At 38.5% G+C, this 13,683-nt stretch overlaps 1 protein-coding gene across 9 annotated transcripts in view; it reads right to left on the minus strand.

Annotated features, from left to right (window-relative positions):
• Positions 1 to 13,683, minus strand: part of Klf12 (Kruppel like factor 12) — a 581,477-nt gene that overhangs the window by 63,694 nt on the left and 504,100 nt on the right. For all 9 annotated transcript variants that reach the window (XM_010622344.3, XM_010622347.2, XM_010622343.2 and 6 more), the window contains one exon: positions 7,224 to 7,286. In XM_010622344.3, the coding sequence (XP_010620646.1) occupies positions 7,224 to 7,286 (63 nt within the window). The remainder of the gene's footprint in view (positions 1 to 7,223; positions 7,287 to 13,683) is intronic.

The following is a 13,683-nucleotide window of genomic DNA, read 5'->3' on the forward strand; positions in this document are numbered from 1 at the left end:
TGATTTTAAAATTGCTAGTTCACTGCCTGGGTGTACAGAAACCTATGGCCAGAAAGAAACATTGAGAAAGTAACCGAAAACACAAATGAAACTTCTGGTGTATTGAACATGGTAACAGGGAGGCCTTAAACTTTATTATCCTGAACAGTATTCCCAGGGTATTATGAACACACTAGGATTTTGACTGGATTTTAATTTTAATCATTATTCTTTCAAATATATATTTAGAAGACGATGATGGTTCATAATTGACAATTTTTAAGCCAAATGTATCTGCTGAATAACACTGTAAAACAATAAACTTCTTAAGATATATAAAAACTAGGATCTTTCATTTTAATTTGATATGTTAATTATAACATGACTGGAACTACTGGTGACATATTTTTTCATATCAGAACATAAATTTTTCTGTATCCTATGTTAATGACTCTCCTAGTTCATGTTTCATTGCCGTATGACATTAGTTCAACGTTCACCATCTGAACAAGTTTAAAAGGGAGGAAAGCTGTAAGATGATAATTTGTGATGACAAAATTTAAACCTGTAGGAGGCAGCCCATTAAGTAATTTTCCCAGGGTAAATCAGGATTCCAGATTGTGAATTTTAAATACTCCTTGCTGTATAAAATCAGCCTAAAAATAATCATTACATGCGAATATGGTACAAATTCCAGAAATATGAAAGGGTAGTCATTTTACATTGACAACTAATATCTCTTGGTCATGGCATAATTAATGACACATGTTTTATTACATTATAGTGCTACACCTAACTACAGTTCCAAGAATCAACAAAGAATATACTGAGATTTCCTACAGGATCATGTTACATGATTTTTAATACAATATTCTATGGGCTACAGCTGTAGACTGCTAAAAACAAAATATTCATGGACCTTTAAAAGAAAAATATCTCAGAAGTGTGACTTTTAAGGCTCATCATGATCTTATGACCCTAATTCTCCTATAATTAGGGAGATAATTGCAGAAAAATAATCTACTTTAATTCCTTTCCTAAATCATCTTTACTGTGACAAAAGCAACGCTAAAGAAAAAAATCAGCTGATACTAACAGGCATGTGATCCATTTTTATCACAGAGGTCTCTCTAGCCAAAATTCTGCGTTGTAGTGGATTTTTAAAAATCAGGTCAAAGTTCTTTAATAAGGTCAATTTGGAGGATGGACCACAAGTTTAAAGAATACATAACTGTTACCAGGCTACATTTGAGGTTGAAGTTGTTAAAAGAACTAAATATCTCATATGGACTTATGACATAAAAGATGTGAATGTGGAGGAATTTTAATATATGGGTGCACCCTGACATAACTTCTTTCTCTGTTATTCAGTAAACATTCAGGGACTGGGCGACAGTGGTTTGTGATTGTATCGACCATGGCCCATTTTCCAAATCTGTTTCCAAATCTGGAGGAACGTGCTTCCAAACCAAACCTAAAGGCAGCAAACCTGTTACTTATTTACCAATAAAATTGGTATTTATTGGTAAGTACTTATTTGGCCAGGCACTCTGGAAACAGAAATTTTCATGTATTAATGTCCACATGTAATGTCATAAATTTCTGCTCTTTAAGTCCAGATGGGAGGTGTGGAAACCTCTGGTAATTAAAAGAACACAATCAATCTTATCTATAAATATTGAGTATGGAAGGATTTGCAAGATGATGAGTCAACATTCCAGCAGGGAGTAACTGCTACATAGTAATGTGAACAGAGACATCTTCATCAGCCTTTCCTGTCTCTCCTGCTTGCCCAGCACATGGATCTGGGAACAACCCAGGCAAAAGCCGTCTGTTTAACTCGTGATGAATCAAACATTCATCTTATATATATATCTGCAGCATTGCCCTTGCTTTCCATACTGGTAGACAACGGCCACATGGTGGAAAGACTACTGGACAGGTGGGCAGGGGCTTGGATTGATGCCCAGATTTTGACAGGTTACATTTTTGTCTTGGAGCCTCCAATTCCTCATATGTAAAGTGAGGAGGCCGACCTGAATTTCTTTGATAGCTGCAAAACTGACAATTTGTAAATGCCCTGTCCCTTCTTAAAGAGCTGGTTCTAAATCAGCTTTCTGACAGCAACAATCTCAGCGCTTTCTCTATTACGGGAAAACAAATTTTAAAAGAATGTTCTTATTTTTATGGCAAAGCCTCACCCTAGTTATATCCTTCAAAAAGATACCATAGTCATGTCTAACATTTGCAGCTCTGTGTATAAATATTTAAGCTCATTGTAGCACTATATATCCAACATTAAAACATCAAAGAGTGAAAAGGCTCTTCCTGCCCTCCACAAAAATTTGTGACACAAAACTTTTACACATCCAAATGTTAAATGCAATTCATATCCAGACTGCATCATAATTTGCCTAGACTCTATTAAAACTAAAACTTTTTTGTGTATATGGCTACAAAAAAATCTCAGGCATGTTGGTAAGAAATAAAGTATAACTGAGGCTGGTTGCGAAAGCATACGATTGTTTAAAAAATGACTTCTGTTTTACTGATGACAATTTCTACTAATAAACAAATGCTTTAGTTTCTGTGTCATAAAGACAGCCTGTGAAGTCTCCATTATGTGACACTCACTGCCACTATTATGTAACAGTGTTTTGGGGACACTTGCAACCACCATTACCATCGCTGCCAAACAACAGATGCTCAAGCCCCATACATCTTTAGGAAAGGAGCAGGGTGGAGGAAACAGCGCAGAGGAGAAAGGAAAGTATAAGGTGGTAAACATGAACATACACAGATGTGTGTTTTAGGAACACACACTGACCGTGAAATTTTGAGAGCTTTATTTCAATTCAATATCTGATTCACAGATACTCCCCAATAAACCCTTCCCAGTCCTTCTTGCTCTTGTTTACACATGTACACCAAAACACAGATTTCAGATTTGTAATGGATCTTCAGGAATAAGACAGCAGCCTATGAATTAGAAACAGACACTCTTCTGTGGGTTTGATATCAGGATATAATAGCTTTATGCAAAACTATCTCAAAGGACAAAAGTCTGTATTCATATTCACATCAGTCCTCTAATAAGAATTTCCTTTTTTGCCCCAAGTGGAACAAAACATTTTCTTCTGGTTATATTATATGCAAGAGAGAGCGGCAAGTGCTCTCACAAAGGATAAGGTGATGAAGGATGACAGCATGTGCTACCCCCAAAATATGGCAGTTTGGCATAGGAATTCTTATGAGCTGGAGACAAAGAAGCAGACCCAAGAAAAACTCTCCTCTTGCCCTTTCTTGCTAGGGAGGGAAGAGCAATTCTTAAACATGAGAGACAATTTTCCTTATCAACCTGGGCAAGGGACCAGAAGAACTGATGTAACCTATCTTATTAGCCATCCTTAAGCTCCCCAGTGGTTTCCTCCATTCTATACTTCTCATAAATTGCCGCACCTAAAAGTTCAAAGTCCTTCTCCTTTATCTTATAACTTCACTAAAAATTACTCTTTTGCGAAGATGGTGCCTAAGCCTAAATTCTAGCCCCCTCCCCAAATTACTCATCTCTGGGTACTCCTTCTGTGTTCATGAATGTTTCTTTCCTTTTCTCTTATTAACCTGTATTCTCTTGGTTTAAACCACAGGGCCCCAGCTAATGAACCAAAATGGGTATAAGGAAAAGATTTATTTTCCTTCCATACAACAGTTATTGGCCAAAGGAAGGTATTTAGGGCCCATAGCAATGAAAAGAAAAGAGGCCTGAAGCATAAAACAAAGAAAGAAATTCACATGGTTTATCAAATCTTCAACAAATATTCCTATCAGTATGGTGGCACTGGGGGAAAGACATTCTGATAGAGTTTTATCTGGACTGAATTGCTACCTCTGATTAATTCTATAGTAAGCAAGTTGTGCAATGATCTGATATGTTTTATTGGGGTGCTAATACAATCCAATGTAAGTTCTCATTGTCATGCTTTAATCCCTAAACCAGTACATTCTTCAAAATTGGCAACACCTTAACAAGTACCCTTGGGTGCCTTCATCCCAGGGCTCACATGCATCTTCTCCCTGGTTACGTACACTGTTAGTATTTTGTCTTTGGGTTCCAGCAGATGTTGTCTGCCCTGTGCAGACATTCTTGTCCACACATTTCTTAGGCTCAAGAGGAAATGCTACCACATAAGAGGCCAACCGATGCCACCTCTTGTATCAACATTATGCAAAGCATAACACTACTTAGAATTTTAAACTCTCTTTAGTCGATAATAAACACTGGCTGAGTACGTGTCATCGGCAGCCACTGAGTTCTTGAATCTACCAAATGTCATGCGTCACCTATATATGATTCCGTAAGTTTAAGGCTTTTCATCTTTTACCAAATTTTAATTGCTTATTCAAGCATTTGCTAACCTACTTCACAAAATCACTATTTCTAACTCTCAAGCATGTGTTTGTAGATCTATCTCAACCCAGAGACAAGCTAGTGATGAACTTGACATCTAACTCTATAAATTTTCTTGAACTCCTATATTGAGGAAAGGCACTATCTGTTTCCCTTCTTCTCCAGCACTAGATGAGTATATAAACCTTCTGAATTTTTCAGAGTCAATATTTAATGAAAAGTATCACTTAGCACTTCACTAGAAATAGACCCTGGGTGATTCACAGGGCTTTTTTCTAGCCAGGTGATTTATTACCACAAAGCAGTCTCACAGTATTTACCTAAGGAAGATTCAACGTGGTATATATCACAGAAATTTTAGCTAACTCCTGACCAAGTAAGGTATATGTATTAAATACATGTATGCTCTTGCTATAGTTAACTCAAAAATGTCTCCAGAAATTTATATGTGTTGCTTCAATCTATAAAGGAAGCATTAGCTCAACTCTGCTTACCAGTTCTTTACTCAAAAGCTTTCTTCTCTGGATTTGCTAACAGTCTCTTCCTTAGTTTACATTTTCTTCTCTCCCTAGGACACACTCTCAAACTGATCTTTAGCAGAGTTAATTAATAACTTCTCCCCCGAAGAGTGTACTATACATTATTTCCATAGAGCATCTGTTACACTGTATTATACTGCATATTATATGTTTACCATGTAAGTCATGTGTGTGTGACAACCACGTGTGCAGCCAGGAGGGATGGGAGAGTATTGCATCCCCCCACGATACCCACGCAAGACCGCCCTGTGAGAATATCCAAACCACATCTCATTTATCTTTCTAATCTAGTGCTTTTAGTGCCTGGTACTATAAATAAATGTCGCTGAATAAATAAAAGTTGCATTTTCTCAAGGCTATTAGGCAGAATCCTTTGTTTTTTATGGATTACTTCTCTGGAGAGAAAAGCAGTTACTAAATAACCTACTATGAATTATTATTACTCCAGTAGCCCAGAAAGAAAAAGGGAAAAAAAGAATACCTATTATTTATTCAGTGCTTCATATCTATGTTCATATCTATGTTCTGTTCTCCATCCCTTGGTTTGTGATGCTTACATGAGTATCTTGCATTCTGTACACATAATGAAGTTTCTTTAGCACAATATGCCAAGTGTTGAGAAGGAATATAAATTCCACGCAGTCAAAGAGACCTGGTTTTTCCCTTTCCTTCCATGTAATGACCAACAGCATGACTATTCCTACAGCTTTCCAGGTCTGACAGGGGACAATATGCTTTAGCTATTGGGAGAGGCCATGAAGGATGCCTCAGCTTTTGTGTGTAAGCAAATGGCTGTATCCTTTGTGCTCCATTTCCCTCTCTGGGAAAAATAAAAGCATATTATTTAACATCACCGAGCTATTGTGAAGGTTAATGAGAAATAATGGGGGAAGGGAGGCAAGCTGGTTAGGTACTATTCAAATTCAAAATATCATTATTTTGTGTCGAAAAACAATCCCTATTTAGGAATAAAAATAATTGGGAAGCACAATCCCTGGCAATCATATTCCCATGCTTAAAAAAACTTTCTAACCAGAATCCCATTGTAGGTACAATAAATGGAGATCTGTAAATTTCTATTGATCTTTGCAACAGCATACTACACAGTTCAATTCTTTTTCTCTCCTTTGATAACATATGTGGAAAGGTTAATTTTGTGGAATGCAGTAATGTAAATAAATGAAGCTATATTAATTTATTTTCTTTATTTCCCAAGAATATTTATAAAAGCCTTTATATTGCTTCTTAAGGACTCAATAGTCAATATTTTGTGGTTGAAATAACTTTTCAAGTTATTTCAGTAAGTTTCATTTATAATTTTATTCAAGAACTCATCAATTAAATACATTAATATCCCCCCAAATTTAAAAAAGATCCCTAGATATTTAAGGCAAAAGCCAGGGTTGGGGAGAAATTATCTCAGTAGTAACCACCAAAATTAATTACAACACACTAATTAACTGAACATCTTCATATGCATGTGAAGTTGCTATCTGAGAAAAGCCTTGGTTGTTAAGTAAATCTCACTAAAAATAGGGAAACATTTTTTTTTTGAAAGGTTAGAGTTGAAAGTCTTGTGAAACAAGATCATCTCTGTTAGATTTCTTTAACTGAAATACCGAATAGTTTCTTTGGTGTGAAAAACTATAATAGTACACAGGATCCTAATGAGATAATTAATAATGTGAAATAGGAAGTAAAGGGCTAAAGGTGTAGGGAAAGTGGGAAGGGTGGGGGAGAGGTAATAAGGGAGAGGAAAAAATATGAGAAACTGAAAAAATGGAAATAAAGTGTTTGTAAATGGGGAGGAGAGGAGGGGGTGAACGGAGGGCAGGGACAAGAGGAAAAAAATGAGAATCAAGACCTATTATGTAAAGGTACAGAATCCCAAGGATGAATGTAACTGTATTGTATACCTAGATTGTACCAATAAACTCAATAAAAAGAAAGAAATAAAAAAGATCATCTCTGTTAGGAGAAGATGTTCCATTCATAGTTAATGAATGTAAGTATTGTATACCTAGATTGTACCAATAAACTCAATAAAAAGAAAGAAATAAAAAAGATCATCTCTGTTAGGAGAAGATGTTCCATTCATAGTTTTTGGTTAGAGTTTTGGCTAAAAAGAAATTATGCCTATTTCTTTAGAACTGTTCAGAGGTAATGGACACTACATAGTTCAATTAGAAATCTATTCTCTATATAGCAATGGGACTAATTCTCTTAACACAGCCTTATTAAAACTCACCTAGGCTAGACTTACTCCAAATACCCATAATTTAAGACTGCATACTCACCAAGCAAACTTCTGGTTATTCATTCGATTCCCCCGGACCCTTGATACTGGGGATGGATGTACCCTGTAAGTAAATGAGTAATACAATTACCAAAAAAGCCTATTCCTGAATGCAAATGAAAACTAAAAGCACCTCCTTTAGAAATAATTGCTTTAAGGTTTGTTTCATATAAAATCCTCTAAGTACACTGATTGCCTAATAAATGGATGTAAATTTCTATGCCTGAAAATCTGCAGGCCTTTTTCATTCTTTACCTGTCTCAAGATAACAAGGCCTTGTTATCACCTGTTTACTGGGAAGGTTCCAAAGGCAGGGCCACCAGTTTCAATTCTTATAGATAGCTGAGTAGGCAGAAATATTACAGGCAGTCAGATAGGGCTAAGTCTTCCAGAGTCAGAACAAAGGCGAGACATATCACAAGTGCCAGCGACTTATCTGTTGGAGATGAGATGACCAGACCTGTGTTTATCCTCTGATAATAAACACTGAGCCTAGAAGTCTATATAGATATCAGCCACCTCAGTGGGTGACCAGAACCTCTGGATCAATCATTTCCTGGAAGTCTTTGGTCCATCTATGCTTCTTACATGACTCCTTTCCCAAAAAGACTACTGTTACCTAAATGAACATACTTCTAACCTTATTGGTTGATCATGGATGTGGTCTATAGTGTACCCACATGGGTTTTGTGCTATAAAATTCCTCTGTGAAGTAGGGTCCCTGGTTATCCATTTGGGTTCCCTCCTGTCTCTTCAGTAGTATCACAAAGAACTGATGCACTAGTTCAACTGAACAGTGACTAAGCACCTAATCTTTGCCAGGTACAGAGTGGATAAAAGTCACGAAAAGTATTGTGCATGTCTCCAATGAGCTCAATTTGTACCTGCTCCTGAAGGGGTGCACAAAGACAGCGAAATCGACTTCTAGATTTGAAACCCTAGAAAGCAAAATTTTACCCAAGTATGCAGGAACAGAATCTTGGGGATGGAAGAAGGGTGAAGAGGTATTTTTGGGAGAGAGGATTTCTGGAAGTGATGCTGTACAACTGTACAACTTTGCTCGGAAGAAGCAGTCAATTTAAGACTGAGGAATATAAGGCTTGGCAAGTTTCCAGGGCTGGTGCTATACAGGGTTGCAGTCAAAAGCTTCCAGGAACTGCCAATGGCCTCTAATTGGATGCTAGCTGCTGGACCTCCATGTCTTTGTGAGTCACCAACTGACAAAACACTGTGCCAGCTGCCTACTTCCAGCTTCCTGGGAGCCAACATCCTGCTCTGGTCTATCTTCCTCAATGTTTGAGTTTGGAGTGTCTTCAAAATTTGTGCTTCAAAGTAACTTTTATTCACAAGACAAAGATTAAAAAATGAGGATTTTAAACTGGTCTCCATGTCCAGTTAGAACCAACAGCTCCAAGGTTCTTTAAAACCTCAGTTCCTCCTCAGTGTTAGCAAGTGAGAACGGGGTCAAAACAGCTACTACAGTTCCAGCCCCTTCCCGGGCCCAACCGCACTTTGCAGGCTGATTTCTTCCAACGTCCCTTATTAACATTCTTTTCCTTGCAGGCTTCTCAATGGCTGCTGCAGTTCAGCTGCTCAGCACAGATTTTCTGCTCCGCGTGGGGGAGGGGGTGTTAATTATGCAGAAAGATGGAGGGAGGCCAGACAGCCCCTCTGGTGAACTGCCTCATTCAAGTGCAGCTCACTTCCTGCTGTTTTGCAGCTACAAGGATCACCTGTTGGTCTTGGCATCTGGCCAAACTGGGGCCTAGCGGAAATGACAGACTCAGCTAGAAATGAAAGCCAGCTCATATTCCAGGACCTCAAATTAGAGGGAGAAAAGGAAAGAAAGGGAGACAGAAATGGAGGTGAGAAAAAGGGAGGAGGAGAGAGAGAAACATGCAGAAAAAGTAGCACAAGTACTCTTTCCCTTCTCTTTCTTCTGTCTGCTTGAAATATAATCCTCAAAATGGACATCTGAGCCAAAAAATTTCTTGCCAGATGAAGCACTCTGACCTAAAAGAAATGCAAGAACCCCCCTGAACTGTCTCTGTACCCTCCCTGAGGCAGGAGAATTCCACTGTTAAATAAAGTGTCAAGGAGTAATCAGCCTCAAGTACTCACAGTTCTTTCATTTACTCTATATCCTTTAACCCTTTACCTCTTTTATTGCATCCTAACAATAAAAATACAAAAGAACTATTTCATTTCACCATGGTAATTCTACCCACTTAAGTACAATGATGGAAGCTTCCTTTTATCCAGGCTGCTTATTCACTGGAGAAAAATGGGCTTGTTTAATCCATAATCACAATATTCTCTAGGTATTTGCATCATTTAGAAAAATTTCATTGATCACAGGTCTGATGCCATAAGTGGATAATTTCTGTAATGGCATAGCAGTATTAGGAAAACAATTCCTTACGAAAATCTCAGAAGAATTTCAGATTATGTGTATGACCAAATACTTGTAAGATTTCTTAAGAAAATAAATAAAGAAAGATGTTCCAGTACCTTGATAACCTGGAGCTTATTTCATCCAAAATAAACAAAACAAAATCATTCCCTTTGGCCATCCCTTGTGTTTTATTTCTTCAAAAGGACAGAATTTTTGTGCACTGGGTCTTTAAATGGGGACGCTTTCTGCAATCCTTGGTCCTCTCCTCATCTAGCCGCCAGGCAGGTAGCAAAGTCAAAACCCCAGCAGAAGAAAGCACCACCTCATCTGCATGTCATGTATTATTCATGACCTCCTGATTCCTGCACCTGCATCTAGGCAGGAAGCTCACAGGGAAGGTTCATTCTTCTTCTCTTATCCTCACACAGGCTCCATTACTGCTAGGCCACTTTGTTCCGTAACTAAGGGTTTCAGGCCCTGGTACAAACTGCTGGATATGAAAAGAAAAAAACATACCTGCTGAAGAAAAGGGGGAATATCTTGGTTGTTGCGCAACTTACTGAATCCTACAATGTGCTCAACCTAGACTGATAGCTTATATCAGATGGAAATGCTCACATTGGGTGATTAACAGTATACAGAAGAAAAGGAAGCTATGCCATTAAGACTATGTGTAATTGTTCTATTTATATACACATTCTCATCCTGGGCAGAGAGCAAGACAGAACTTAATTTAGTTTTCTTTCCAAGCATTTAAGAGCTTTGTAAATGTCTTAAATATGACAATGACTCTTTCTTGTTTGGGTATAAACACCAAAAACCCTGATTCTCAAATCATGTACCTTAAGGACTCACATGCATAGATAAGAGAATGTGACTGTTCTGTTTCTCAATGTTTTCACAAACCCACCTCAGTGACTGATGGCTGGAGATGGGATGTGAAATACAGTGTCTCAGATTAGGGACCAAATGAACTGCTGACAAGGGCTGGTCTCACCTCCTTATCTGCATCACTGAAAAGCTGTAGCAATCTAAACCAAAATTTTTCACCCTAAGTGGAACTGGGATAAAGAGTTGCAACTGTAGCCTACCTGGGACTGAATTCTAGCTCCGCCATTTAGCACAGTGTCATCTCTGAGCAAGTCATTTAACCTCTCTGTGCTTCAGTTTCCTCATCTGTACAAATGGAGGCGATTGTCATGTTCAAATTTTAACAATGCTCTTTGGTCAATGATTCATTGCTTATAATATGACCGTCCCCCAAAATTAAAATAGAGCTAAAAAGTTCCTGTCGTGTAGTGACATCATGGCCATCACGGTGTCACAGCATAATGAACTCTCCATGTGTGTGTGGTGATGCCAATGTAACACCTGTCATGTTTCCAGTGGTACAAAAGTATTACACATATAATTATGTACAATATATATTTGATAATGATAATAAATGACTGTTATTGCTTTATGTACTACTGTACAGTTTTTAATCAATATTTTACAATGTATTCCTTCTAGTTATTAGAGAAAAGTTTATTGCAAAACAATATGTCATGTTCCACTGGCAGCATCCTCAGGCATTTCATGATCATCAAGTCTACTGATTCTATCCAGAGGCCAGGTTGGTACCCCACCTGTGCCAGCGGGGTTTGTGTGAGCACACCCACGGAACTCCAACAGTGACGACGCCACCCAACAATGGATTCCTGAGAATGACGTGATAGCTGTAAGTTGTGTAGAAAAAGTGCTCAATTCCCAGGAGGTAGTCAACGCACGTTGCTGACTGGAGCAGCCAGGATGGGAAGATGGAAGTAGAACACAGAGCTAATTCCAGGTGGTGGAGATCACAATCATGTTCTACAGAGCTTGCAGACTTAATGATGATGCGTATACTTTACTTGGAAAGGGAAGGAAACGAGAGAAATAAACACACACAAAATAAGAGGAACCAAAAATTGATGTACAAGGTATAGCCTACGCTCTGGCATCTCAGTTTTCCAATCTTTATTAGAAGATTTCCCTTTACTAAGTAGCATAGTATTTAGTAAACTGCACAGAGCCTATCTTCTGTTTACTACGTTGTTCGGCACGCCCCATTCAAGAACAAGATAGTATTCAAAGGAGTTCAAATTAACTCCCACTTTGGGCCCTTACTAGATGACTCATATCATGTAATTTATCCTTCTATCATTACTGTCTGCCTCTTATCCTTGAGAAAGTAGGGCTGACTGAGGTAGGTAACGTGACGGGGTTGCACAGCTCCTAAACACCAAAATCGGAACGTGACCTCCGCTTTGCCTAATGTGTCTTCCTCCACATTGTCACCCAACACTTAAACACTTCTATAGAGTCCCTTCACCCTATCCGGGGGCACAATACAAGGAATTAGCACTGAGAGCTTTAATGAGATTCAGCATTTCTTTCAGCCCAACTGAATATTCTATGAAATGAAGTAAGTAGGTAGGAAGCGGACTAGCGCCGGCACGAGACTTAGTACAGCCACATACCATGGAACAATATTTTGGTGGAACAACAGACCTAATGCAGAATAGACTGTATTTATGATACCATACACCATACAGCACAAGGATGCAGGAGGACAGCATCTCTGGTACAAGCAGGCTATGCCATCTTATTTTTCTGTTCTTTATCAGAACAGTGTATAAGTGCACTTTAGTAAGGTCACACACACAACAACAAAATTCCCTAATGACACAATTCTCACAGTGAATCCCTGTGAAGTGATTAATAAGTATTACAAGCACTTAAAATGCAAAGTAATGTACTTTGTGTTCCCTTAGACTGTTTAAGAAAGTCCTTTGTTATACAGTAAGTCCCTGACTTACAAGCAAGTTCCATTCTGGAAGAACTGTGTGTAAATTGGATTCCATCATAAGCCTAACCCTAAACCTAAACCCACAAAGTGAATCTTATACAGTACACCTATGAAAGTTCACAACTCGAATGTCTATAAGTGAGGGACTTACTGCATTAGCATCACCATTTAAATATGTAATTGTGTAACACATGTGAATTGTAAGAAGCAGAAATTACTTCTAGCTGTATCAACACTTCATGTCTTACTTTCTCTAGGACTCAATCCAATTCAGTTTGTGTCCACACACCCCGGTGAAAATGCCCTTGTTACAGTCATTAATAACCTCTAGGCTTTCAAATTTAATGGCTAATTCTAAGTCTTCACTGTTACACACTAACATAACTGATCACTCCAGCTTTCGTGACCCAGCAGCAGTGATGGTTGGTCTACTGTCTCTCCTTGTCTTGATTAAATTTCTCCCCTCATTCTTTCAACTCCAAGTGTTTGTGTAGCTTAGACATCACTTTCCTATAACCTTTTCTCTCTCCTCTTTAAAGTCACCCTATAGGGCCAGAGATTTAGCTCAGTGGTGCCACACCTGCCTGGCAGGCGAAGGTCCTAAGTTTGATCCCCAGTATCACAAAAAATTAAAATTAAAATTAAAAAGAAAGGCACTCTATAGCTGAAAGTGGCTCCAATATAGCTGTCCTCACAACCTTATCAACCATATAACAATGACCCCCCCCTTTCCATCTACAGTCCTGTATCTTCACTGAGTATCAGTGTTGGGCTCAGAAAACGATCCCCCAAAATGAAGGCCTCAGAACCAAAGTTTCCTTCTGACCCTCTTCAGGCCTCCTGTCACTCATCCCTTTATCCCCAGGTACAGAAACTAGATTTCCTCTTTCCAAAGCAGGCCATAGAAAGCAGAACCTTTCATCCCCAAAGCCACCCATAAAACCTAAAAATGCTTCTTTTTAACTTTCTTCCACCTTTCTGTGCCTGAGGACATTCCCTGACCTCCCCTGTCTGATTATAGGTCCCAAGACTCCCATTTCAGAAAGATCCTTTGTCCTAGCTATAGGAAGTGATGCTGGATTAGAGGCCAAGAAGAATCTGAACAGACAGTGTTTGCTCTTGCAAAACTGTTTCAAGTTATTACAGGGGTGATGGCCATGGCCCTTGATTTGTGAGGAGAAAGGTCACTGCATTTTATTCCCGTTCTGGCTTGGGTTTCTCAATCCTAACACTTCT

Source organism: Fukomys damarensis, unplaced genomic scaffold (assembly GCF_012274545.1).
Source record: "Fukomys damarensis isolate Sample0158 unplaced genomic scaffold, DMR_v1.0_HiC HiC_scaffold_6, whole genome shotgun sequence".
Classification (NCBI taxonomy): Eukaryota; Metazoa; Chordata; class Mammalia; order Rodentia; family Bathyergidae; genus Fukomys; species Fukomys damarensis.